The 27731-nt window shown below is 32.7% G+C and overlaps 2 protein-coding genes across 9 annotated transcripts in view; one reads left to right on the top strand and one right to left on the bottom strand.

Moving 5' to 3' along the window:
* Positions 1-507: 507 nt before the first annotated feature.
* LOC144972874 (epsin-2-like) lies at positions 508-27389 on the bottom strand. 8 transcript variants are annotated; one of them, XR_013645442.1, is made up of 11 exons: positions 26817-27389; positions 23526-23921; positions 21972-22205; positions 20533-20590; positions 16986-17179; positions 10437-10770; positions 9678-9908; positions 9093-9224; positions 8256-8279; positions 2208-3244; positions 508-1981 (listed from the first exon to the last, which is right to left on the bottom strand). XR_013645442.1 is itself a non-coding variant. In XM_078914635.1 (11 exons), exons 2-11 carry the CDS (start codon positions 23790-23792, stop codon positions 3030-3032), a joined length of 1719 nt encoding a protein of 572 aa, XP_078770761.1. In that variant the 5' UTR covers positions 23793-23921; positions 26817-26909; the 3' UTR covers positions 508-3029. The 8 variants fall into 8 exon arrangements, 4 of the variants coding, with proteins under 4 accessions (XP_078770761.1, XP_078770763.1, XP_078770762.1 ...); XR_013645441.1 differs by having other exon boundaries at positions 2215-3244; XM_078914635.1 differs by adding an exon at positions 15737-15766 and having other exon boundaries at positions 508-3244; positions 26817-26909.
* LOC144972873 (uncharacterized) overlaps positions 27186-27731 on the top strand; it is a 34266-nt gene continuing 33720 nt past the window's right edge. The window contains exon 1 of the mRNA XM_078914629.1: positions 27186-27479. The gene's annotated coding sequence lies outside the window, so the exon portion shown is untranslated. The remainder of the gene's footprint in view (positions 27480-27731) is intronic.

The raw sequence follows: 27731 nt of genomic DNA, 5'->3' as shown, positions 1-27731 counted from the left end.
TTTGAGTATGAAGCAAAGACTGTACCGCTGCGCCATGCTGCCTCTAATATTTAATTATTTATTTATCTTATACTCATAACTTAAATTCTTAACATATATATATGTAAGTTTTTATCTTTTTAAATCTGACCCATTCCCTCAAAATAGTTTTATGTCAGATAAAATAAATTTTATATAACTTGTGAAGAGAATGAATGTAATTTCCTAACTGATAAAAACTGAAATTTCACATATGTGGTCATTTCAAATTTAATACGTTTTGAGACCATGGGTCACAATTAATCCTATGTAAACCTATACTATATTTTTTTGTGTAAAGAATTTAGTTTTAAATGATAGGCAGTGAATTATCCAATCTAGATCAATAAATAAATGACAATTTGCATAAATGTTATATGACTTCAAAGTCTGTTAGGGGGAGGGTGGGTTGTTGTTTTTTTTTATCAAGTTAAAACGTAGGATGACTAAGGTTATACTCTGTTTATTTCTTAAAATTTCCCTTCCTTCTTTAGAGTAGTACTTAAAACTTAATAAAATGTCAAAGTTGGTAATTTGTTCATATTATTACTATTACTTTTACCTGCTGGCACTCAAGACCCCAGCTGCTAAGGATATTGTCTGCATCCATTTCTTACTGTTCAAGCAACAGCTACAATTTCACATTAATCTTTAGTTCAAATTTGAGCACAACTTTGGTTATGGCACTTCCAGGACAGAATCGGACAATGGCAATCATCTACATTAACTTCTTGTTAAACAAGCACCTTTTACCACGTCACAGTTCTGTTTAATCTAAAATTAAAGGAAAAACTGTAGTTGTTGCTGACTGTGATACGTTGAAAACTGGACTTTATATGGACTTTGTCTTTGATAAAAAAAAAGGAAATGAAAAAGTCCATCAAGCTTACTGGGTGCATGTTTGGGTCATTATTAAGGCACTCGTGTTTGTTTCTGTTTTGGGTTTGCTTGTTTTTGTTTTTTTTTTAATTGACAAGATAAAAAGAAACAAGAAACTTTAGAATGGTTGGATGGGTGAGGGGTTGAATTAGTCAAATATTTAGGCATCAAATAATTATCTTATGAGAATTGTCTTCTAAAGATTGTCATTTGCTTTGTAGAATTTAAAGGTACTCCCTATACTCAAAAAGTGTAGCGTTTTTCCACATCCAAGATCCTCTTTTTCCTTTTTGCTGGAGTGAGACAATTTGAATTTGCCCAGACCCTGGTTGTAACTGTCACTGAGAGAAAAGCAGTCAGATAAATGCATACATGTGACTGATGCCTTTCAGGTGAGGGATCCCAGCTAAGGACTGTGAAATATTGAAAAAGAAGCCAAGTTTTATCTAGGACTACGACAGAAAGTCGAGTGACAGAGGACAAAGGATATATAAGGGGTGAGGGTACAAGAGACAGCGTTTACATCCCATATAAAATGCCAATCGAATATCGACTATGAAATAAGACTAGAACTTTACTTTGTTATTCGCAGTCCAGGGGGCTTAACAACCTGATCAAATTTTGTATTACTAAATGTGATTATCCTAATCCTATCATTATAGAAAGGACACACTTTTATGTTAACAACTACAAAGCAATTTATATAATCATTAAATATCATCATTGACAGAAACAATTTCCTCACACTACTAGCCTCTTCTGCAATCTCCATCTCATAAGTCACAATCAACGCTTGATGAAATCTTTATGAAATATCTCTTTTCATTAACACTGTCATGATTCTGTCAGATTTTTATATCTATCTAATCAAAAACAAGTTTATCCATCTTTTTAAAAAAAACTATTCCCGCAAAATTCTTTCGCCAGGAGCATCGCGTTAAGCAATGATTTGGAAACAGTATTCAATCCAAAACTGTATGTTGTAACTCCAAATGTGACCCATTGCGTCAATCTGGTATTATGTTGGAATAAACAAGATGGAGAAAATTAAGTATAACCAGTTAAATGAGTTAAATGCCGCATTCTGGAAAAACATGTGTTTAAAATTTGGCCAGAAAACTCGTCCTTCAAATATCGATCTATTTAAATGACCCTCATCTTGGCAAAACTTGGACTTTGCAAAGTCTTCAAGGTAGTCCCAGGTTCGAGAGTTATTGTCAAAATGAGTCATGTAAATCGATCAAGATTTGAAGAACAAGTTTTCTGGCCAAATTTTTTAATAAATGCTTTTCCAGAATGCGCCAATTAACTGGTTACTGTCAAAATGATAAGGATTAGAAAAAAATTGAGAATTTAAAGTATTTAATAACATCACATGCAAACTTCAATGAAGGCATTTATTTAAAATCTAATCTTATAAGTTAAAAGTGAGTCTAAATTTTCAGCACAAGGATCATCCCAACATAATACCATTTTGAGATGATTGGTAACAAGTATTGTTGTGATTATGAAATAAATTCATTACATAAAAGAAAACAAGTGCCTAATTTATATATATAAATATACATACTACAAACATAATCATGAAAATAATATGAAAGAAGAAATGATATCATTTCAATGACAGCATGTATAAATACAATACCATATCTTGAATACACAATTAGATATTTTTAAGGATCATATGCATTGTCCTTCTCCGAAATCCCAACATGCATAAATTTGCACCTGAGAACCAAAGACAACCCCGAAAAAAATACAACCAAATACGTTTCCATACAAAGACAAGCAAGTCTGATCGTTTTTTGTTTTTTTAATGTTCCTTTCTTAAGTTCTTTGTTCTAATTGAGTGCTCGCTCAGGCTTAATCAAAACTAAAGGTGAAAAAAATATAATGAAACACTGAAAAAAAATCAGTCAAATCAAGAAACAATATTGGGTAAACCAAAAAAAAACCCAAAAAAAAAACAAACAAACAAACCTTATCTGTAAGCTCCTGACACTTTCTTTGAGTTTAATAATGATTCACTACAATTTTTAAATGTAGTGTTTCATTTTGTTTTGTTTATTGTTTATCTTTTATTTTTTCATCATCAAACATATAACATTTCACATATTGTAACATTTTTTGTTTCATAAAAAGGGGTTATAACCCTGTTGGGGTTGGGGCTGCATGGGCTGTGTCCCTGAGGGGACCAAAGGAGAGGGCAAAAGTCCAGATGAGATTGGTTGGGAGAACCCCTGTTGTACATTTGTACTTTGCATCTGTGCCATGGGTACTCGTACTCCTGCATTGGGGTCTTGGAAAGGGTTACTGTTACCGACGGTCATCGCAAATGGATTGTTACCTGTAAAATAGACCAAAAAAAAAACATGGAGAAAACTTGTTATTAATATGGGAGTCAATATATCAGCCTAATATCTTAACAAAAAGGAAATTGAGGAATCTTAATACAAAACTGTTTGAAATTGTGGACTGTAAAAGACTGAAAATAAATATACCTGCGTCAAAAGAAAAACAAAACAAAACAAAAAAAAACAGAACAAATAACATAATGCTGATTGGAAAGCAGGTCGAATAACAAACCATATGTGCTAAGAAATTCTTAATTGAAGATTTTATTTTCATTAATCATAAAACTGTGAATTGTTCAGTTTTATTTATTTCAATTAAAGGTTATTCTGAAATTATAACATTTTCTCTCTATTTTCTTGCATCCAAGTGTTAACACTGAAGGTTATAGACTATTCTTTTTTTTTCTTTTCAAAAAAGCTGAATGTCAGGAAAATATACCTGTCCAACGCTACACAATTTCAACCCTTAATTACATCATTCTTTATCACATTAAAATATTTTAGTTAAGAACGAGTCCATTCCGAGATGAATCATGCGAGATGGGATTATAAATATTGTCACAGGTTTTCTCCTTTTTTACACTGGTACAAACATTGAAATATGGTACAGACAGGAACATCTGAAATTGGCCAGATTCGGTCCCCCTAAAAATTCTGTAGCTTCAGATTTTATATGATAGTGGCGTGCATCTTATTTCAATTTCAAAGGTGTTTAGCTAAAATATCAGTTGCCAACTGTTTTGTTGATGTTATTTTTTTTTTAGTACTAGCTGCAGAAAAAAATGTACAGTTGTTTACAATCAACATTCTGTTGTAGGCAACTAAAAATATTATGGTGCCAAAAATTAGTTAAGAATTAAATATTGAAAAAGATATTTATCTTTTCCTTAAAAAATAAAAAATAAAAAATAAAAAACAAATAGAAAGCCAGCCAACTTTGAAAATGTTATATAACATTTGACTTTGTTGCTTATTTACGGATTGTGTAGCCTAACATTTAACTCAACCTGATCGGACATGAGATTATTGAATATCTTCTTTCAAATCATATCCAGTTCCAGTGGACCTCTGATACAACTTGTTAAATGGGACTGGATTCACTAAAGTATAGATCCATTATAACAACGTTATTGAAAACGTAAGGAGACTTCAACTTTGGCATTTTTACAATCCAATATTGCACTGACTAGATATAAAACATTTTTTTCAGTTTGAAATTTTTCATCAGCCATTTCTTTAAACCCCAAAAAGGTTATGTCAGACAGTCTTTTCAGTGAAAATTATTTATTCAAAAAAGGAATCTCCATTCTAGACAGTCCAGTGGAGATGGACTTGAGAAGAAGTGCCAGTATCTTAAATCATCTAATTTACTATAAAATGCCTTTGAAAATATCATTTTCTAGCTTTTTTTTTTTAGATGATCAATATTTTAAAAAAATAATAATAATAATTAAAGGCCATCATTGCAAATTTTCATAATTACAAAATCAGACCTGCCTATTACCATGAAAATGTCTTAAAACTTCAAAATTTTTGCTCTAATCACCGAACCATATAAGCATCTTAACTAGCTGAAATAGAAATTTTGATGTTCGAGCATATTCAAAATGATGAGGTGCTATTTAATCCTGCTGAGCAAATTGTTCGTTTAAAAAGTTATTGATGATTACTACAACTTGTCCCCAGGAGTACAATGACTTTTTCAAGCAGGCAGGTCTGAATAATGCACATTAGCAACTAAGTAGAATCTAGAATTGCCCAAAGAGTACATTACATTTGCAAACTCAAGACCTGGGGAGTTGTATGGCATGTAACTGTTATACATTTGAGTCTGACAGCCGATTGACCAGAATGCATACAAGCCAGATTGCATGAACGCCAGATTGCATTATTCACATTCTTCATGCCATTTGACTAGAGAAAACTGGAATAATCCATGGCAAAAAATAGTTTTTATGACAATGGATATGCTTTCATTTCGAATTTATATTAAATAACATTTTTTATTGGTGCTATTTATTTTATATTTCCAAACATCGGATAAGTGACAAATACAATATCATATGTATCATATCAAACTTATGTGCCATAAAGTGCTCTCTATTTCTAAGCATGGTCCATGGGAACTTATAACTGGACTGTGCTTATAAAGAGATTCTGATGTTTTTATGAACGAGTCAATGAACGTCCTAAAGCTCGAATAAGTCAAAATATGTTTCCTCTCTGCCGAGAATCTATAAATGTATGCACTAAGTTGTATGACTGAAATTGTCATTATAAATATTTGTTTTTTCTTTTGGGATTGCTTTGATCTTGGTTAGACCCCAATCTATCACATTATCCGACATTATTCAGTAGGTTTGAACCAAGGGTTTAATAAACATGTAATGTGTTGTGACAGCTAACTTTTATCTGGGTAGATTCATATATGCAAGCTCCTGTTTCTCTGGACTGGTCCTGACTCTGTTCTCATCATTTGTTTGTTTGTTTTTAAGGGTTTTACGGTGCTTGTAACACATTTAATTTTGGTAATTTCAGCATCAGTAAAAAAGAAAAAAATGGGATAGTAAAAAAAAGTCTAGATTTAAAATTAAAAGCAAACAAGACAAAGGGGACTTGTTCAAATAGAGAACATTTGAAAATTCCAGGAGCTCACCATCAGTGTCCTTAGTTTGAGATCACCTAAAAATCTCATCCAGACGCAAGCACCAGTTTCTACCAAGAGGATTACACTCAAATGTTTACAATTCATGATATATCTTCAAAACAAAAAATGTAACAGTACATAACAGAGAGATGATCAATTAGGAAAAAAATTCATCTCCCAAAACTATAACTAAACATTTGACTGTTTCACTCAAAGCCAAGGACTCCGACCAGGGCCAGGACAAAACTAAGTGATCCCATTCGAAAACAGAGACAGAAGTCATAAAACAGATATAGGGGGATAGAAGACACAGCTAGTGATCTCCTGCCCACCATGGGAGATCAAAGACCCCATCCAGTGTTTTCATTAATTGGGTTAAAAGCCAAGTCTATATAGTTTGAATACTTCTTTAACTATGTGGTTCTTTGTTCGCTTTCTATTCTTTTTCTCCTCTTTCTCCTCCCTTCCTCCTCCTCTTCTTCTTCTTCATCTTTCACCTCCTCCACCTTTTGCATTGCATCAATCTACATTTCTCGTTACACTCCAGCAATAGGACACTGGTGTGCCATGACCTCAACCCACTTATCCTTATCCCATGTCCCTAGGTCAAAACTGCCAACTGTTAATGCTGTAGATTTTATGACAGACCTCTTTTGTCCTTTTCATCAAGTAAATGAAAGCCAAGAGTATGGTCATGTTTCATGCAACACAATTGATAGAATAGGTGAGTGTTAACATCTGTGGAAAATTTCAATTATAAACCACATTTATTAGTTAATTTTATCTCTTAGCATTTTTTTTAAAAGGTTGGAAAATTGAGCGTGCTTATGAGCGGAGTCCATTCGGGTGAGCGTGCTTATAAAGGGGTTACAGTATAATAACAATTCAGTTTTACACCTGAAGTGTGCTAATAGCCAGATCATGCTTGAAACTGGAGTGCTTATAAACGAAGACCACTAATGATTCAATTTCTTTAGCTTTTTTTTTCAAATCCACCATAATGTTCAATCCTATTGGAAACTGATTTGGTCATTTGACAATATCATTTTTTTATATGTGAAATAAGCTACTCTTTGTGTTGTTACATATTTTTGAGTAAGTCATCCTCTTTTACCTAGTCATTTAAAATCGAATTGTATAGATTGCAAGGTTTATCAAAGGAAAGAAAAAGAAAGTTGGCTTTTGATAGAAAACTAAATTAATATTAACAAATGTGAACCCTTTATGCTCTTTTCAAAGTGAAAATCTGTTAAACCTTACCCAAATAAATCACCACTAGTCAGCTTTGGGGTAACTGGGGTAATTTTGTCTTAAAATCACTTAGAAACCTTGAACAATGCACAATGCATTTGGAAATTTTCATGAAGCAAAAGTCTAGAGTAAAAAAAAACGCAATTGCATAGACCAATTTTTGGAACAAGCACATCAATAGTCAATAGTACCTGATGAAAGCAATAGATTTTTGCGTCTTAATTCTAGCCTCCATTGTGAGGTGATACCAGTTGAATCTTTTAATACTGAATAAAAGTCATATCGCTTTCATCCATAAATGGTATTTCTGTCATGTGAAATAATTGAAAGCTACAAACACACACACACACACACACACACACACACACACCAAAAAAAAAGGGGGGGGGGGGAGAGCAATAAAAAGAAGTCAAAATATTTTTATGTTCAAAATTACTATCAAATAATAATTGCAAGGCATTTTTCGTTATTTACTACCCTTTGGATAGGATGCTGGTCTTCTCCAAACTATTTTGCATAAAATCTAACAGATCCAGCTGACTAATCACTGCTACTTGGACAGAAGCGTCTAAAAAATTCACTCCTGATCGATTCCATCATGGTTGGACTCCAACAAGACATAGTTTTAAAAAAGTTCTGTCTAGATATTTCTCCTGGGTTAGATAGAAGCAAAGAAAAACAACTAAAACGAAAAAGAAAAATTGTCACAGATAGTCTTGGTTCCTCTAGAAGACAATTCAAATCTTGTTAAAACTTTAATCTTGAAAAGATATACAAAAAAAAAAGGAGGGGGGGGGAAGAATAACTGTTTTTTTTTTTTTTTTTTTGTTTAAATTTAAAAAAACTCCAGAGAGCTTAAGGATTTAGATATATGCATAAAATCACGTTTAACATGCAACATAAAGAATTATTACTTTGCTCTGCTATTTTTTTACTTTTTTTTTTTTTTTTGGCAAAAAGGAAATAGAACAGAATACATTACAATACTTGCAAATCATGACAAAACATATTCATTAGGTTTTTTTATCGCAAAACAGCCACACAGGTGTGCATAAAATAATATGGGAATGGGTAAGCTAAATTTCAAAAGACATTGCATGACATACTAAAAGGATTAATTGGAGCATCCCCTGTAAAGAAAGATAAATTTTCATATTTATCACAATAAACACTCAAATAAAAATCTTAAGTGGTCACATGCCAAGGAATACAATCACGTCTCTCTCCAATCCAAACACCTCTATTCCCAGCATTTTGTCCAGATTACAGAGAAATCTGGATAGTGGTATAAATCCCTAAAGTGTACAAATAAAGAAGACATCAGGATTGTGGAGTTCCAGATTAAAGAGACGTGACTGTAGTTCTGTATTGCTATTTTTATTTCAATTGTGCTTCAGTTTAAACACCATCCGAAATAACATGGGATCTGCAAATGAATTCAAATCCCCAATTTTCATTCTTTACTATTAAAATTTTTTACTCTAAACAATTTTTCCTCTAAAAATCGAAGCAAAACAAAACAAAAAACAATGCACATTGTCAAATCCCTATATCAATGCCCACAACATGAGTGAAATGAACAATATAAATATGGCGTTTCAAATTAAGTCATATTATGATTCCATTGAAAATCAGGAATGAAAAGAACTCAGGAACAACAAAGATTTGTGCTTAGGAACAGGGGCTCTATTTATAATCAAGTTCCATTGTATCTTATCTTTCATTTAAGGGAAATAAGTTGGGGAAATACAAGAACCTATTTTGAAAAAAGATATCATTAATCATTTTATCACTTCTCTCTAAACACTTAGTTTTCCTGTAAAATTTTAATAACACAACATCAAAAAAGTCGTGATTGGTATTTAAAAGGATTTACAATCAAGAAGTACAAAAGCAGGTAAAAACAGATTATTCAAAGGAAAGAAGAGTTAGGTTAAACAGACCTTTAGGCGGTGCTTTTGAAACCAACTGATCTAAATTGACCAAATTGGCATTATCACCAAGGAAGTCCTCTGCTTTCTTCTTTTTGTTCTGGTTATCCCATGCACCTGACATCCCGTTAGTTGGATTACCACCTGAAAAATTCAATATTTTCATTCATTTGTTTTAATCGACTAAAATTTAATGGAAAGCACGAACAAGAATTACAATAACCATCTATAGCAAACCAACTAGCAAAGAAGCTTTGATTTCTATGCTAAAAATCCAAATTTTAACAGAAATAACCTACATCCACCCGAGCTGCAAGATTTCTAACATTTCTTAAAAATATTATCTTATTATTATTTATTATTAAATGCTCAGTAACCATGTTTTTAGTAGATGGTGGAAGATCCTGAAGGTCACTTCGTATAAAGAAATGGTCATTTATTGAACATAATGGTAATTAAAAGCAACATAAAGCTCTAAAAAAAAAATTGCATGATACAATATTAAAACAAGTGGAGAATAAAAAGAAAAACATGACAGGAAAACTAAATTGCAAAAATAAGTTCTTCAAACAAGTGTGTATTAAATAAAAGGCTTACCAGCTAGCAGATCAAATTCCTCCAGCCCTTGTGCTGCTGTAGATGTTTTCACAGGGGACGACTCATTACTCCGAGCACTCAAAAGATCAAACTCTGAATCAATAGTAGTTGTGGCAGAAGTGCCATTTGTTGCTGGTGCACCAAAGGCATCTAGGCCAGCACCAGCAGGTGATGATCCTCCCCAAGCAGATGCTTGTTGAGAGGATGAGGTGGGAGTGCTAGCCCAGGCTCCTAAAGAAAACAATATTGTTATGTGTGTGCATCTATGAGGAAATGGTCAGGTTGGCGTAGGGAAACAATGGGTAGGTATAGCAGAGGATCATAGGTGGTGGATGGGTATAAAACCTTTTTTTTTTTTTCAGACCAAATAAAAAGATAAAACATATATATGTATTCTCATTTCTTAAAATCAATATTTCAACTTTTAATTTTTCATTTAAATTACAGCTGGAAACATCTTAACCTGTTAATATAACATACAAATTCGTAAGCATTTACACAAGCAGGGTCACATCTTACTGCTGACACAACAAAAACACACCCAAAAAAACGACATTGGATTTGCTCAGATGTATTTCATTTCTTAAACAAATGCAGTATGTAGATATAATTGCTAAAATAATAGAATAATATCTTTTTGAAAATAATAACTATGTGTGAATGGGTGATTTGGCAGGTTAGGGTAATATATGAGAATATGAAAAAAAGGGAACAGATCTTTTGAAAGAGGAAGGGTTTATTTCATTTAAAACATCCTACCTGCAAGAGCAGCATTAGATGTGTTCGCAGGATCAGAAGGCGGCAAACCCCATGGATCTGCTGGCTGTGGAGGTGTGGTAACTGGAGCAGCATTCATGGTAGGAGAATAAGCTGGAGGGAGGTCCATTCTTTCACCACCACTCGGAGAAGGGCCCCATGGATCTGACTTGGCTGCAGGGGGTGGCAGTGGAGCACCCCAAGGATCTGTGGGGGCAGGTGCAGGCTGAGAAGACGATAAGGGGGCTCCCCATGGATCTTTTGGTTGGGCTGATGATGACGATGATGCTAACAATGAACTCGGCCCAGCTAAGTTCAATAAAGTCCCTCCTCCCGGCTGCAGAGATGAGATTAAAAAATAAATTGGTCAATTTTTTTTTTTTAAGGAAAGAAAAGAAATAGGCAGTGCATAACATGTTTTTAATAACAAGAAGAAAATGGGTAAAAATAATCATCTTTGGTATTTTGACTGAAATCATGGTACAAGGAACTAATTTAATTGATGCAATTAAATAATATATGCACATCATACTTCATATGTTTAAAAATTTTGGTTTGATTTATTAATTATATAATTTTGGTACAAACTTTACAGATTGTAACTGGTTCAAGCAAATCGTGAGAATGAAGTTCATGTTTTGTTTTGTTTTTTGGATGGGGGGGGGGGGTGTATATAATTTAAAATTTTCATAGTTCCACATTGTCTAAAAGCAGACAAAAAACAATACAGAATTAAACTGATTGGGTTATAAAATCACCCTTCCGGTTATTTTTTTTTTACTTGCACACGGATACATTTATTCAAATCTGGAAAAAGAGAATTAAAACTTGCTCACTGACAAATCTAATAATTCAAATTTTACCAACTTAAATAGCTGGTTAGCTGAATTATATATTTTTTTCATCATTAAAAAATACATATAATTATTGGAAATCAGTTATAACCTTCCATCATGAATAATGATAATATTTTCTTCCTATAAAATTGTGGCTGGTATAATCTGGCTCAAGGTTTAGGTGTCTTAAGATATCCAAAATGTAGGGTGAAACAAAAAGAAGAAAAAAAAAAACAAGCAAACTCACTTTAGTATTTTACATTTTTCAGAAAGTTCAAATAATAGTAATATGTGAAAAGTCATGGGACATATGCTTCAGATTTCTATCTCAATTTTTTTTTGCCCCCTTTACTCTAATTTGAATTTTGAATGTATCATACAAGACTTTGAAATATCTGATTATCAACAACATGAAATTGCTTTGCTATATTTCAGTCAAGACAAAAATCTCTTTACATTTTTATCCTGATTCACCTTTAAATAATTCGATCGAATCCAATAATGGATGCAGTGCAAAGGAAAAACACATGATCCAAAAAACGTTCAAAGCCGGTCATAATCATTGATGATTTGGAAATATAACAAAGCAATAAAAAGGAAAGTATTTGGTATTATTGATGAAAGAAAAACAATAAGAACTGACGGGATTGTAATTTTAATTTACATTCAGTTCAACACAAGTCCACAATTATTTACAAACTAGGAATTAATCTCTAAGGTCATTGGCCATGCTTGGAAAAGTCATCAATTGCATTTGTTACACACACACACACACACACACACACACACACACACACACAGATATAAAAATTAAATGCGACAAATGTATAATTGAGAACTAACTTTACTATTTAATATGATGGCCAGATCAAGGGTTGAAGGATAATCTTTCTATTTTGGCCATAACAAGGTAGATCTCGCAGGCCACATGGGTGGGTTGGAAATGTAAAGCAATAAAACTTGCTATCAAGCTTTTAAGCAATATTGAGACATTAAAAGATGCACTGCAGATTATCAGTATAACTTTTCTTTTTTCTTAGGATATGCAACATTGACAGTAATGATCCAATCGAATGAGTTCGCCAGTTTATATGAAGACAATGCCCCTTTAAATTCCATTCGTCAATAAACAAAGAGAGCTATTGTATGCCTATTTCAAAAGGGCAAGGGCTTGTAAATGAATTTTAGAGCTCTTGCTTGGTAAAATCAGCAGGGACACTACTGAGGGTGGAAAATCCAGTCAGTTTTTATTCAAATCCATATCACTTTTTTAATTTTGCCAATTGTCCAAAACATGTGTGAAGTTGAAACTTCATTTGTAATCAAGTTTATCACGAAAACCAAAGTGATCCAATTTAGGCAAGAAACAAATACACTATACTGTCACCATTAACAATTTCCTAATTACAAAGTCGGTAGTAAAGAACATAATTTTAAATACTATTCTGCACATTAATTTGTGTTACTTTAAGGATTTTTACTTTCCTGTATTCTGTTGAAAAAAAAAAAAAAAATGCCTTTTCAATGGACCAAATATACCCAAGGCAGCCTCTTTAAAGTACCTAGCTATTTGAAAGCTTGTCAGAATTTTTCAATGGCCAATAAAATATCCTTTGTGTATTTTTTGTTTTGCAGTCACATGGCTTTAGCTCCATTAGTTTATAGATTGAAATTGTCTCAAAAGGCAATATTAAGCTAAGGACAGCTTTTTGTTTAGGCTGAAGTACAAATGCACAAAAAGATCACATTTCCAGCATTATACAGATGGGCGCAATCAAATTTGTACAAAATAGCGGGTACATCAATTGTAAACAATGTGATAACATTGAGACTCAACATGAATTGAGACAACTACAGAAGAAAACAAAAAAATTGTCAAATGGTAAAACAATCTCCTCATTCAAAATGATGACGATATTGTTGTATTCTACACACACACATCAACATATCAGCTTGATTTCATGTGTTCTGTTGTCATTCCATACACATAAATAAAGGTAAAATTTCTATATTCATTTTTGTCATCTCAGGCAAATCTGTGATATTAATTTTTATTCTTTTTTTTCTGTAAAAAGAAAATTTAATTCTTTTATATGAAAAATTGAACTTTCTCAGTCATTGCTTATCTATAATCTGGATAAATCAATTAGTAATCAAGACTAATGTCAATGAATTCCTTGTAAAACTAAAGACTTGGCAATTATGATAAATGTAATACGATCAAACTGTGAATTCCCCTTTGTGTTTCATTAACCCTCTAAGATCATAGTTTGTCCCAATGTTGGTTAAAACTGCAGATCTGACCATTGCCACCAAAACAGCAGTGGAGCAGCTGTCATTAAAATTAAAGTACAAGAGGCTTTTTATTTAATATGTAGACAAAGTTGATACTTCAGGCCATCTCAAGACGATAAGAGTTACACAAAGTGTTAGTTTCTTATTGAGATTTCATGCTGCTAGCATATAGAAGATTTTGTGCTACTAGCTAGAAGAAGTGTTATTTACTCTGACAATTCCAGTACCTTTAAATCTGCCTCTTAACATTTGGACTCAGACTACAAGCACCTCAGCCCCACATGGAAATTCAATGTGCCACTAGCACCATGATATGGTGGCTAGTTTGAAAGACTTGTCAGAAATGTTAAGTCTGCGAAAAAGAAATCTATTGGGTCTAAACATTGAAAAGATCTGTTTTACTCATACAGTGAGCAAACCTGAGACCACCCCAATTACACCAGCAAGATTTCTCATTGGTAGGACAAGTTTTTTAACCCGTGCCTTTCACAGTAAGTGAATTCTAACTCAACTGTGAAGAAATATTAGCCAGGAGTTTGCTTCAAGCTCAAAAATGTGAACATTTTTTGTCAGTTTGGGGCAATAATTGCATTAAGAATTTACAAATTCCAAAGAGTGCAAAAGCAAAATGTGACTTAATGATGAGATCAGGAGAAGTAAAGACACACACAGGAACTGTTATCCATGCTATTCAAAGTTTACACACACTTGAAATGTGTGACAATTTTGATACTGATCAAAACCACACTGAGTGAAAGAAATGAAGCACTGAATGGACAAATAGATCGTAATGGTGACGACGCAAGTAATGTAGCAGATTGCGATGACCCAAATGATAACAATATGACTGAAATAAGAGCCAGCTTTGATTGGTATGAAAACCAGTCGCTAAAGACATGACAAAAAGAAACCTGACATTTTGACATTTTAAATGTGTGTACAACTTGTTAAAAAGATTTGTATTTGAATAAAGATGTTAGCTTTGCAGATCTCTTAAATTTTATTCTATTTTTCTTGTATTAGAATCTTGATTTACATCTCTGATTTTTATATTAATTTGAATGTACGAAGAATTAATTTGATGTAATGTTATGATGTCTCTGAATTCAAAATTATCCTTGCTACCTATGTATTCATTTGGTCTATAATCTTGGAGAATTGGCATCGATTTCCTTTATTTGTTGAATAAAATATAATAAATGATTGTTAGGAATCAGATAACAGGTTTGTTTATAAGTTTACGACACTATTTTTACCCTTTAAGAGGCTATAACTGCTATTCATTTGTTGCTGGACTCTTTGTTTTTGGAATAATGTTCATTACTTAGCCCAGAGAAATGGATGAAAACTGAATTGTTCCACAACTTTTCAAAATGACTAATTATAGTTATTAATGTCTTTTTGTGTCTAATGTTATAAAAATGACCTTTTGTAATCAAGTGACAGTAAAATCCAACCCTCCAGTAAAAGGTTAAACATGCTTTCTTTCTGGCAATTTACTTTTTAAGAGTCAAGAGTTAAACAAAGGTCATGATTACGACAATTTTGAAATCACAACAGTCAAATAAGTATGACCTAAATAAATAAAATTGTTTACAATATGCATAACAAAAAACAAATTATTTCATTCCTTGATTTCAAAATACAGAAGGATCTTTAAGAAGAAAAAAAAAAGATACAGGTTGCATTCTTCTTAGAATTGGCATAAGCAATAATACTGCTGACTGAAACAGGGGAAATAATTTGAATGGATATCATGAAGAGTGTAGATGCAGTTAAGAGAGAGAAACCTATTTGAATAATTTAAAAAGAGCCATGTGTTGATGGAGGAAAAGATGTGTGAAAAGCAATTTGCAAGTCATTACATTACGATCAACTACAGAAGCGCTGGAAATATCCCGATAATGTTTTGAAAAAAAAAGGAAAAAAAAGAGACAAAAAAGTAAGAATATGATAAAATAAAGGAGAGATAACAGCTCAAGTAAAAGTAATACATAACAGTAAAGAAATGTATAAGCTGCTAGAGGCACTGATTGGAAGAATATTCGAAATGAAGAAAATCAAGGAGTAGTTTTTCGTCTTCTTTAAGTAAAAGATAAAAGATGAAAAGCAAGACACACAAAATCTGGATCATGCTGTTACAATTTTGAAATGTAAACAACAAGTCCTTACAGATTTTATTTGCTGGTGTCGCCTGTTTTCCTGAAGCAATAAAAGACAGAAATAAAAAAAAAAAGAAAAGAATAAAATAGGAAGTTACAGCGTGTCATGAGAATTGAGTTCTTGAACAATAAATGACGACATTGAACACATAGTGGAGAGAGAAACTAAATTTATAACACCAACTGTTTTGAACTAACCATACACCAAGCCTCAAATGACAGAAAGGAAAAATAAAATGCAATATAATCTTAATTCAAAACCAATTAAAGACACATAAAAAATTATGTACAAAGACAGCATTTTGGCGACAAATTTTCAGGCTATTATAGACTCAAGATTACGAAAACAAATATTATTTGCAAACAATGGACTTTTCAAAAATAAATAATATCATAAATAAAAAAACTTTGTTAATCCATTAATAAAATTATGTCAACAATATACTTCTTCCTGAAAATGATTTTGTCAAAATATTGTTCATTAAAAAATACCTATTTTAAAAAGTGAATGTTTTGAAAACATTCTGTTCCCACAGATTTTTCTTTTGACAAACATTGTCTACAACTACATGAATATAAGATGCAAGTCAGAAATCCCCTTAACAAAAAATGGAGCCAGGGCATTCTTGATTGATTCATTTCCAGTTAAAAGAAAAGTCATAATATAGATAGAACGAAATTGACGTCAATCTGACTTTGTTACTGTTTTTAGCCAGCCATTTTTTTATGAGTTCTGACTAAATTGTATCAATCAGACTATAAATGTTAAGGTTACACTATGTTTTGTGTGCTGGTACATTTTTTCTGCCTGGTGGATGTTATGATTTTTTAAACTAAACGAATAGCATCAATAAGCAACAATGTGTTTTATGGAAACCATACAATTAGGGTTGATAGTAAGAACATTATCTTGCTTCCATTCAGACAAGGAACTGACCAACTACTATCGGTAAGTTATTTTACAACCCAAAATAAAAATACATTAATAAACAACTCTTACTTCGGCAAAAATTCAACTAAGTTGAATCTTTAGCAGATTGTTTTCACCTTATACAACATCTTTGTGGTTGTTATTTTTTTTTTTTTTTTTGCCCCGATACAACAAATATTAATAAGCAAAGTGAGATCAAAACAGGACCTTTTACTTTATGTAACCAGAATGTCAGTACAATGAGCTGTGTTAATGACAATCTATTAAAAGGCAACTCTAAATACTTCTTTAAAAGTTAATCTATAGTTAATCTACTGAAAGAACTCACTGTTTTGGCTTGCTCTTTACTCTGTTCAATGGCCATCTGAAGTTTAATATCATCTGATTTCTGTTTTCTTAAAGTTTCATCATGTTCCTCCTTGCTCATGGCAAGTGCTAGCTGCAACTGCAATTCCTCTTCTCCTGCAGAGGAAGGTCTAGCACATTCGATTTCATTAGGCGTAGTTGCACTACCAGGTGAGGCTGTGGAAAGAATTATAAAGGATCAAAATTGTTACATAAACATATAAACATAAGTCAAAGTGATACTAAGCTGCTAAAAGCTGTGGACTATAAAAAGGAATAAACAAAAATGAATTAACAGCTTCAAAAAAGAACAAAATATGGTCGACTCCGCTTAATTGCAGGCGATTAAGAGGAGTGTGCGATTAAGCGGAGAAGTTTAAAAAAACATCTAAGCACCAGCTTGCATGTGCCATTTATGTAGGACACTCCTCTCTGAGCTTACTACGGGCTTGGGACCTTCATGTTCAAGATATGGCCTCATTAGAAGGGGTTTTTTTTGGTTTTTTTGTTGTTGTTGTTGGTTGTTTTTTTCTCTTCTTTTTCATGTTTTATCAACAACAAAATGTGACATTACCGTTTGTAAAAATAGTAATTGTGAAATTGATTGCTTTCTATTCTGTGCAAGCTGTTTATAAACCCTTGACTCCAATCTCGCCAATGTTGGTAGATCATCTGTCAAGCATTCTTCTTGGATAAAGTGGCACAGTTTGTCCAGCATGTCAATTTTTTCAGTGTTTGTCAGGGGTGGTGTGTCACACTTGATGACTCATCTTCATCTTCCTTATCCAGTTGTTTTTTTGTGTGGCTGAACGAGTCCAGTAGCTCCTGAGATATCAGTTCACCACTGATGGGTGTATTATTGTTCATTGTAACGAATCGATTGAATCATTACTTTTTGTATTTTTTAGATATTTTTCTTTGGTCAAGATGGAATCAAGGTGTAGCGATTAAGAGGAGAATGTGTGCGATTAAGCGAAGTGATTATACAGCAAAAATTCCATTTTTCAGGAATGTGTAGCATATAAGCGGAGTGTGCGATTAAGCGGAGTGAACTGTAACAAACACAGAACTTTTTAGGCTCAAAACTTCTCTTCAGCCAACAACAAAAAACAATAAAAACATAAATACATCACTAAAAAAATAATAGGGCGTACAGAATGCGTTGATCTGGACTTTTAATAATGTATTTATGTTTTTATTGTTGGCTGAAGAAGGGTTTTGAGCCCGAAACATTCTGTGTTTCGTATTTTTTTATTTTTTTATGCTATATTCATTTTTGTTTATTACATAATCACAAGACACTTTGACCTAAATCAGAACAACTCAACTACTAGCAATTTGTCTGGATTATAGAATTGTCCAGAGGTTCCTGATAGCTCAATTGGTAGAGCTTCACACGCAAAGGGACGAGACTGATCCCGGGTGCAGTCGAGATTTTTTCTGATCCTCCTGTTCACCCAGCAGTGAATGGGTAGCTGAGTCTGTTAGATTTGGCAGAAAGTACTTTGCGATAGACTAGCATCCTATCCAAAGGATAGCAAGCAATTGCTATTGTCTGTTTCACGCTATAGAAACTGGGATAAACGCCGGCTCCATGGACCAAATGGCTCTGAAGGACTACTACAACGGGTGGTCATAAAACAAGAGCCGCTCTTTGTCAGCTTGTATCTCATTGGATTTCTTTCAAATTCAAAACACAAATAAAACAATTCTTTATACACAGACTGTCAAAATGTCATGAATATGAATTGAGAAACAAAAAAGATAGTGATTTTTCAAAACTGTGTTCATAAAACAATATCAGAGAAAAATGATGCAACATTACAGAGAGTAAAATGGCGATGATCTTAACTTTTGTTGCCATTTTTAGCAAACATTAATTATGCCACCTTAAACATTATTTTCATCATAATACTCCTCATCATGTAAGAAATCATCTATGTAGCACACTCATATACCAATTTTGGTCCAACAATTACAAAGCTAGCACTTTAACTAACTGATCAATAGCACGGCTGTCCTCTTTAATGACGCAATGTAATCTCTTTTTCCAACTTGAAATGCATTTCTCCTCAATGGTTATCTCCTTCCAGCATAAAATAATTCCCTCTCTCTGGGTTTCTTCTGTGAATGCAGATCTACGTCCACTATAAATCTTTTCAGTCAAAGAATTCCAAATTACGCAATCCATTGGACTCAGGCTGGGTGATTGAGGTGGCCAGTTATCTTTCTCTACTATGAAATGAATATTCTAACTCTGAAGAAAAGCTTGTGTTCTTTTGCTCATAAGGGATGTAGCACTATCTTTTTGAAAAAGGAAATTCCTTCCTGGATAAAGGTGTTCACAAAAGATTTCCTTACAATAGTTTAATTTAGTTATCAGTATTGACCTTAGTCTTTGTTATGTCAATGAAGTGTATTTGGGTCTTGTAATCCATGAAATATCAGCTGAAACCATTATTTTCTTTTAAAACGATTTTATTCATGATAGAGCCTGTTGATTGGTATTTGTGATTATTTATGTCCATACACTACAATGTTATGACTATTTATAACATAAAATCCTTTTCGTCAGTGAACACACTTATTTTAACATCATCTGTAGAAAACCTATCAAGTAGCTTCCTAGCTCTATGTTTACGTTTATTCAGCACACTAGTAGACTACCTTGATGTTCTTACCCTCTTAAATGGAATTAGTTCTTTTCGTATGATATTGTGCACAGAAGTTTCCCAGGCATGGCAACAAGTGTCTTCTTTAAAGAATTACAATGTGCAAATGCCACAATAATTTGCGTAATCTTTTTGCTGATATTGAAATCATTAGGTGGTGATGTTGATAATTGGCATTTTTTTCCACCTCTTGAAGAATTACATTATAGGGACGCAATTATGTTTATTCCTCTTAAAAGTATTAATCAGTACTTGTTATTGACCCAAGGACAGTATTCCCAGTCTTTAATATGTACACTGATTAAAATACTCAAGGCATAATTTAGATGACGGCATGATTAATATGAGATAAATGAAGATACACAAGAATTTCATTGCCTCGTAATTAAAAATAATACAAGTAAATATTCAATTGTTATCTGGAAATACACATAGAAAATTAAATTATATCATCAATATGCCTGTATTCCTGGTGGTGAAAATAAACAATTGCATTTCAAGATTGACTACTTAAAATTGTATTCATTTTTCCAGCAAACTATTGGTTTTTAAATAACATCAATATTTTTATTTATATCTATGTAATGCATTTGTCACTTTTCATGGTTCTTCTTTATAACATTAAAAAATGGTTCTACAACTTTTCCTAATACAGCTAATCTTTCTTGTCATTAAGCCAAAATAATTTTTTTTCTTTTTTTTGGGGGGGTTGGGGTCGGGGGAGAAGGGGTAGAAAGGGGTTAAAAGTCTTTAAGGTGTACAGCAAGGCAGAACCATTGGCAAAATACGTTTTTCGTATTAATATAACTATTAAAGACAATATAAGTTAAGTTGTTTAAATTGAAGAAATGACCAAACCTTGTGTTTCAACTGGACTACCACTCCCCCCTGCTGTAGGACTACCACCAAGTTTCATCTGAAATAAAACATTGTAAATATTATTTAAACTTTCATTAAATAAAATTTATGGCCATGTCTAAATTATAAACAGCATACGCTTATGAGAAAAAAAATTGTTTAAGGAGATAGAGAGAGAGAGAGAGAGAGAGAGAGAGAGAGAGAGAGAAAGAAAGAGAGAGAGAGAGAGAGAGAGAGAGAGAGAGAGAAGCATATACACAATTGTACCCAAAATAAAGCACACACACAAAATTGTTTAAGGAGATAGATAGAGAGAGAGAGAGAGAGAGAGAGAGAGAGAGAGAGAGAGAGAGAGAGAGAGAGAGAGAGAGAGAGAGAGAGAGAGAGAGAGAGAAGCATATACACAATTGTACCCAAAATAAAGCACATCATATGATTAGAAAATTGAGTCAAAAGAATGTGCCTATTTACACACGCAATGAAGGATGTGGTCTATGAACTGAAACTGGCCTATGACCTTGACCTTATCAACAACCCTGGGAGGTGGAATTGACAAAAAGGAAGTTAAAAACAAAAGGAAGAGAACAAAACGCATCTTTCGCCTCCAGTAAGAACCAAATGGCACTAGGAGATGCACACATATGTTACTGACAGATCAACCTCATTATTACAAGCAATACTAATGCTACCGTGTGAAAAAATAAGAAGATAAAAAAGGGAGGGGGGGGGGTGCACTTGATATGGATAATATGACAGGTTTATTTTTGCCAATCAATATATTTTTACTTCAAGTCTATTTTCAGCAAAACACAGCTGAGAATATTTGAGCTTGACTTTGTCTTTTAATTTACTTGTAACATACTGGAACAGAAAACAATCTTCATTATCTGTCAACATTAGCTCTTGCACATGACACAGATAAATTAAAGGAACTTTAGAGATGAATAGATAAAGCAACTGGAGTATTTATGCCAGAGAACTGCAATGTGGAAAGCTGATCCATTTCTTCATATTCAAATTAAAATAACAAGTTCTATTTACTGAGGTTATGAGAGCATCGAAACATTGATGTGGGCTATAATGAATTCTTTCCATGCTTTCCAAACATGTAAGATATTTCATGTAAACAAAAGAGATTGTTGTGATGATTCCTCCAGTTTCTTATACATATTTAGTATCTGTAACCATGCCTTAATTTAACCAATTTCATATTCACTTTTAGTTCAAAGTCAAGACTCCTGATATGGCATTTCCATGCTTGTGTAAGCATAACCATCACTCGAATAGCAAGAGTCAGACCAAAACATTATGGGTACTCAACTCCAATTTCCCATATAGAAATTTTCTTAAAATGGTTTGAGAAATTTATAAACATTAACAGAGGTAAATAAATCTCGTCAACAAGACTTTAAATAAGCTATTTAAGTAAACAATCATACCCTGGAGCGACCTGGTCCATTGCCAACCCCCATGGAGTTTTGTGCAAATCTTTCCTTTGCCTTCAGTGCTTTAGTTCGCTCGTTCTTCAACCGTTCATCATCGGAAAGCATGGTAACCAACTGTTTGGCTTTCTCTCTAACATTGATTCCTTGATCTTTATTATCAGTATCTATGTACTGGAAGCTCGTCAATGTTTTTATGACATGAAAATTTTCTTTACACTGCTGAGCTACCTGTTGAACATTAGATGAGAAAAATAAAAAAACTATTTTACTGGACAAATCAATTATATATGTTTTGAAGATATTTATGGCTTTGTCCACATTATCACATCTATATACTTGCAAACATTAACTATGCTTCATTTTCAAGAAAAATGCACACTGGTTTAATTCAAGGTACTTTCAAAAATCTTTCAATCTAGCATTTACAACAAAAGGGTAAAAAATATCCTTCAGAATCATTACTCCTATAGAGCCAGATTTTATTTTTATTTCAGTCCCGTTAAACAGATTGTAGCAACTGCCTGATACCCTTTTAAAAGAACACGTGTCCATCGTAAAATACTTTCTGCAAGATCTTAAACTTAAAGATCCATCTTCCGAATCACTTCTGAAAAAATAAAAGGTGAGAGAAATTTACTGACTGTATCTGGGACCAACAATGTTTTTTTTTGCTTGCGAATTGAGTGCTTTACAACTGAATTATTGGTGAAATCCCTCTCTATCATTAGAAATTAGATTGAGGAATAGTAATAATAAGATTTAGTTCTTATACAAATCAAAGGTCCTCATCCTCATCGATCAATCAGATCATTTGATTCACAAGCAAGTAGATTGGTTTCAAATCTAGGTACAGTTGAGTGTTTTCCTAACCCCATTGTTCATTTGTTAGATTTGTCGAATCAGAGAGTACTTTGCGATAGACTAACAACCTAAATATTACAAGAAACTGTACTACAGTTATAGAATCTGCGATAAACTTTGGATTTGTAGGCCATACTGATCTGAGGAACATTTTTTTTTTAAAAGATTAATCATTCATTAAGGTGTTAACAAGTGAAAGTGTGAGATCCAGTCAACACCATCAAAAACCAAAATAAAATAAATAAAAACAGATATATAATACAAAAAGCAGCTACTCGTGCGTAAAGTACATTTCCCAAATTTACACCAGTTTCTATTATGATCATGAGGATCATGATAGCTTAGTTAGTAGAGCGCTCCCTTCACACGCAAAGGGACTAGTTACTTGAGTTACAATCAGAGCCGCAGTCAATATTATTTCTGATCCCCTGTCCATCCAGCAGTGATAGGGTAGCTAGGTATGTTAGACCTGATAAAAAGTACTTTGTGAAAGCCTAGCACATTGCCCATATGGTAGCATGCAATTGTCATTGTCCTTTAAATTTGATATAAAGTAGGATAAACTTCTGATAAAAAATATTTTATAACATTTATCCTTTTTTTTTTAAATGTGTAAAAAACTGAAAAAAAAACAATAATTTAATAAAAAGAAAGAAAGAAAAAAAGAAAAGAAACAACAATCATTACCTTTTCACTTCCAGTTTTAATAATATAATCCAAGACAACCAATGACTTGTATACATGCCTCCAGTTCTTGCCATCATCATTAAGACGTTTCCAGACCATTTGCATAATATCTGTAAAGGCTATAACATTGTAAGTCAAGTCAGCAATTTCTGACATCAGAGTGCTGGAAGGACCCCATGGATCATTTGAAGTTGCCTCTCGAACTTTAACTTGAGCATCTGAATAGTTTTTGACCACATTTTTAAGAGTTCTTCGTATTGCAGGCATTTTTCCACCGTTTGTCCAATATGAGTCGATGACAAATTATGTTTGGAAGACCAGAAAATTACTCAAACTGTCTTGTTCTTTAATAGGGGTGCCAAAAGGCAAATAAGCTATAATGACATCGTGATTGTCCTGAAAAAAAAAAAAAGGCATATTCTGATAATCAATTACTATCGAATTCCATAAATTGAATTATTCTAAACCAGCTAAGAATTTGCTAAAGTATATATTTATCTATATGAATGGCTTATTTTTATATTTTCAGCCACGCTTAGACAGTATTATATTTTTTACATTATGGGTTATTAGAAAGATTTCCTTTTCAGATCCTAAGAAAATAGGCTACATGGCAAGTGTCGAGGATCATCATATTAAAGTTAGATCTGAAAATAAGATTTATTTTCATATAAATATCTCATATATATAGTACGTATGAGAAATAATAGGGTTAAGTGAATATTTATAAAAATATGAAGTTCTTGTTCTGCAAAGTAGGGTTGATGATGAGTTAAACAAAATAGTGTGTGAGTCTATCAGTTTCAATTAAATTTATCAGAGATATTCTTCAATTAATTGCCTATCGGTGTACAAATTGTTATTAAAATGTATCCATGTTTGAAAAAGTTTGTATGAGTTAAAAAATTGATAAATTTTTAATTCATTGGTTTTCTGGGAAATACAATCAGGAATTAAGAATGAAATACACCAAAAGAAATCATGATTTGTGTCCTTTAAAATGATACCAAAATTAGCCATATAGGTTCACAAGTAACACTACAGTGACCAAAACATTAAAGGGCCATAAGATAAGTTTCAAATAATGAGTTTCACCTTACAGTAAGCCTAATAGAGCAACACCTAACGCAACACTAGATATCACTCTGATCGAGTGGCACATAACGTAACACAAGATATAGCTCCAGTATTTTGTTAATTCCAAAAATAGAGTCACTAAAACTATAAAAAGAAAAACATCTGTATAGCTTGTAAAAAACAAAATTCACAGAACAGAAGTGGCATAATTCATAATTTTTTTTTAAATTTCTTCTTTAATAGACATGATTAAATATCTCCACAAGTTGGCTGGATCTGTAGCTTAGTGGTTAAGATGTTTAACTCTTGATTGGAACGTCCTAGGTTCAAATCCCAATGGGGACAATTTTTCTTTTTTAATTATTAATCTTTTTTTTTTACTTCTATTTATCCGTTTTCTTACTGGTATTATTTTTTTTCAAGGTTTCTTTTATTTTTTAAAATCTTATATATTGATTTGTTTATCTATCATTGTTTTTCTTCTTACTGTTTTTCTTTTTTCTTTAATTTTTCTTTCAATAATATGTTCATTATTATTTTCATCAGTACACTTTTACTTTTACCATGTATTATTATAATTATAATTATTAGACGTTGTTGTCACAACAGTAAACAAAGTCAAAGTCAGTGCGATCAGTGCAAAATTTTCTGAGCGATACTTAGCATAACCTAGCAAATAACACTAGATATCGCCCTAACAGAGTGGCATCCTAATGCCTGCCATTTTCTAATTGGCAACATTCAATTAAGGTGGCATTTTTATGCACCTCCGTTGGAGGTGTACAAAAACGCACCGTTTTTATGCACCTCCATTGGCGGTGATGGTAAATTAATGAAAATGTTGCTGCATACGTTCATGAGGTTTAAATAGTTTTAAATTGTAGTTTAGCACGCTGCTTAGTGATTACCGATGTACGTTTATACAATGATAATAAATTAAAGAATAATAACAATAAATTTTAAAATCAAAAGTAAAAAGAAACATAGCACACAAATACTGATCTCAATAAATAAATAATTTTAGAAAATTAAAATCAAAGTTTTTTTTTTAACATGATAAAAATGTTTTGAAAAACAAAACAAAACAAAAAAAAAAGAAAGAGAAAAAAGTCTTTCTCAATAAAGTAAACTTTAAAAAAAAAAAAATTGTCTACGATGGAAATCGAACCTAGTACGTTTAAGGTTAGGGTCTGACAACTTGTCCACTGCGCTACAGAGCTACCTGACTGTTCATCATATTTGATAAGGTCTTTCTAAAACATTATTTTACCTCCAATGCAACTTCTATTTTCTGGTTTTATATTTCGATTTTTTAAATTATCATTATTTTTATATAAACAACAAAAACACAATATCGCTGATGAAATTGGGTGGGATGCGCATGCGTGACGGAGGAGTATAAAAACGATCCGTTAAGATACACCGTCAACGGAGGTGCATAAAAACACTACGTTCAATTAATATTACAACTATCTAGACATCCAATTCTACTTCTACTGCAAAACCCAAATCGCCGCTGGGATGCTGGTTGAGAGGCAGGAGGGTGATCACAGATTCTCCCAGTAAAATTGACTAAAACTTTCAACAGAAAAATATCAATAGCGTTGGAACCGTCTAGTTGAGTCTAGTCATTCTCATAGAAGAACAAATAAGGAAGATACACCAAATTCAAATTGATCTGATAAATGTGTTATTTCAAGTCAAGTCACATCCATCTGATGGGACCAAATTATGATGTTTTGAGATTGAAAATGTTATCGAAATGCCAAATCAAGTTATTTCTTTTAGGGAACTTCAATTTGCCTCTTGTGGATGAATCATGAACTCCAACTTCTAAACTGAACTGACTGAACAATCAATCCGTGGGCATGATGCACAATAAGTTAAGATTTCAATTGTAATGTTGCGTGATAGGTTTTCTTTTTTGAAATTAGATCGTTTTACCATACTTTATCAGCATTATGACTCATCTCTACAACAAAGACCAGCAGACAATTCATTTTAGCAACAACAACAAAAAGATCAAGACAAAAAAGGGGCCAGGTCAGGGTGAGTTTGATGAAGATCTGAATTGTCTCATTATTATGAAGGCCTGTCCGAACTTTAAGCCCCATATCTATTCAGATATTCCTATACTGATCAATATCATACCAAATAAGTATTAATTTAGTAAAGAATTACAACAGTACTAGAGGCTTCAAAAACAATGCAAACCTTTCCCGTTCCCTTGATCTGTCTGTACCTATTTTTTACGGATTACAGGAAATTCTGTTTAGATGTTGTAATGTCACTTCCTTCCTGAAAATCAGTAGGTTTAACCATAGTCCTTACATAGTTAGAATATGCTACTTCGCATACTTCTAATTCTACCTTTTTCTTTTTGTGATTACGATTGTATCAAGATCAAACATTGAATTTAGAACCGATAAAAACTTGAAAGTGGTTTTTGGGTTTGTTTAGTTATTTTGTCCTTTTCCATGATTGTACCGATTTGTACAGCATCATTAATTGCATTGATAACAATGCATCTAACTGGCAACATTTCATTATCTCCGCCATTCACTATTTACTGGCAACTGACCCAACCCAACAAAAACAACTTCTGGGAAATAAATATCTAAGGTATGCGGTCACGAATTTGATGAACTGCTATTGTAAAAAGTCAATCTTCATCAATTGTGCTCTCAACAAAATTTCAAAGTGCTATTTTATCTCCTCGATTTTCGATTTCGACCAGACGCAACAAACTTCATTCCACTGAGTTGATTACGTTGCGTTCGGTCAGTCTCCGTTTCTAATCAAATCTGAGCTGAGAATCCGAGTGTTCTGCTCACTTCACTTCACATTGTAATTGCAAGATAGGCACACACTACAAAGGTAAGTTGATTTCGAGAGATTCGTTTTCGTCAAATATTCAAGTTCAAGTACATTTTCAATGTTTATTACTCATTCTAATTCTCCGTCTAGGCAGGGTAATTATCATATTAATTTATTAATTTAATTATTAATAATATCGCTGTGATTATTGACAGACACGTCTGCCAATAAAGAAAAACGATTATTGACAGACACCTCTGTGGCTGGTTATACACAGACTCTTTTTTGAAACTCCTCACATTCCAGAATCGA

Source organism: Berghia stephanieae, chromosome 5 (genome assembly GCF_034508935.2).
Source record: "Berghia stephanieae isolate SIO BIC M18660-M18661 chromosome 5, UCSD_Bste_1.3, whole genome shotgun sequence".
NCBI lineage: Eukaryota > Metazoa > Mollusca > Gastropoda > Nudibranchia > Aeolidiidae > Berghia > Berghia stephanieae.
The sequence above is the reverse complement of the archived record's forward strand: the minus strand, read 5'-3'. Positions and strand labels throughout refer to the sequence as shown.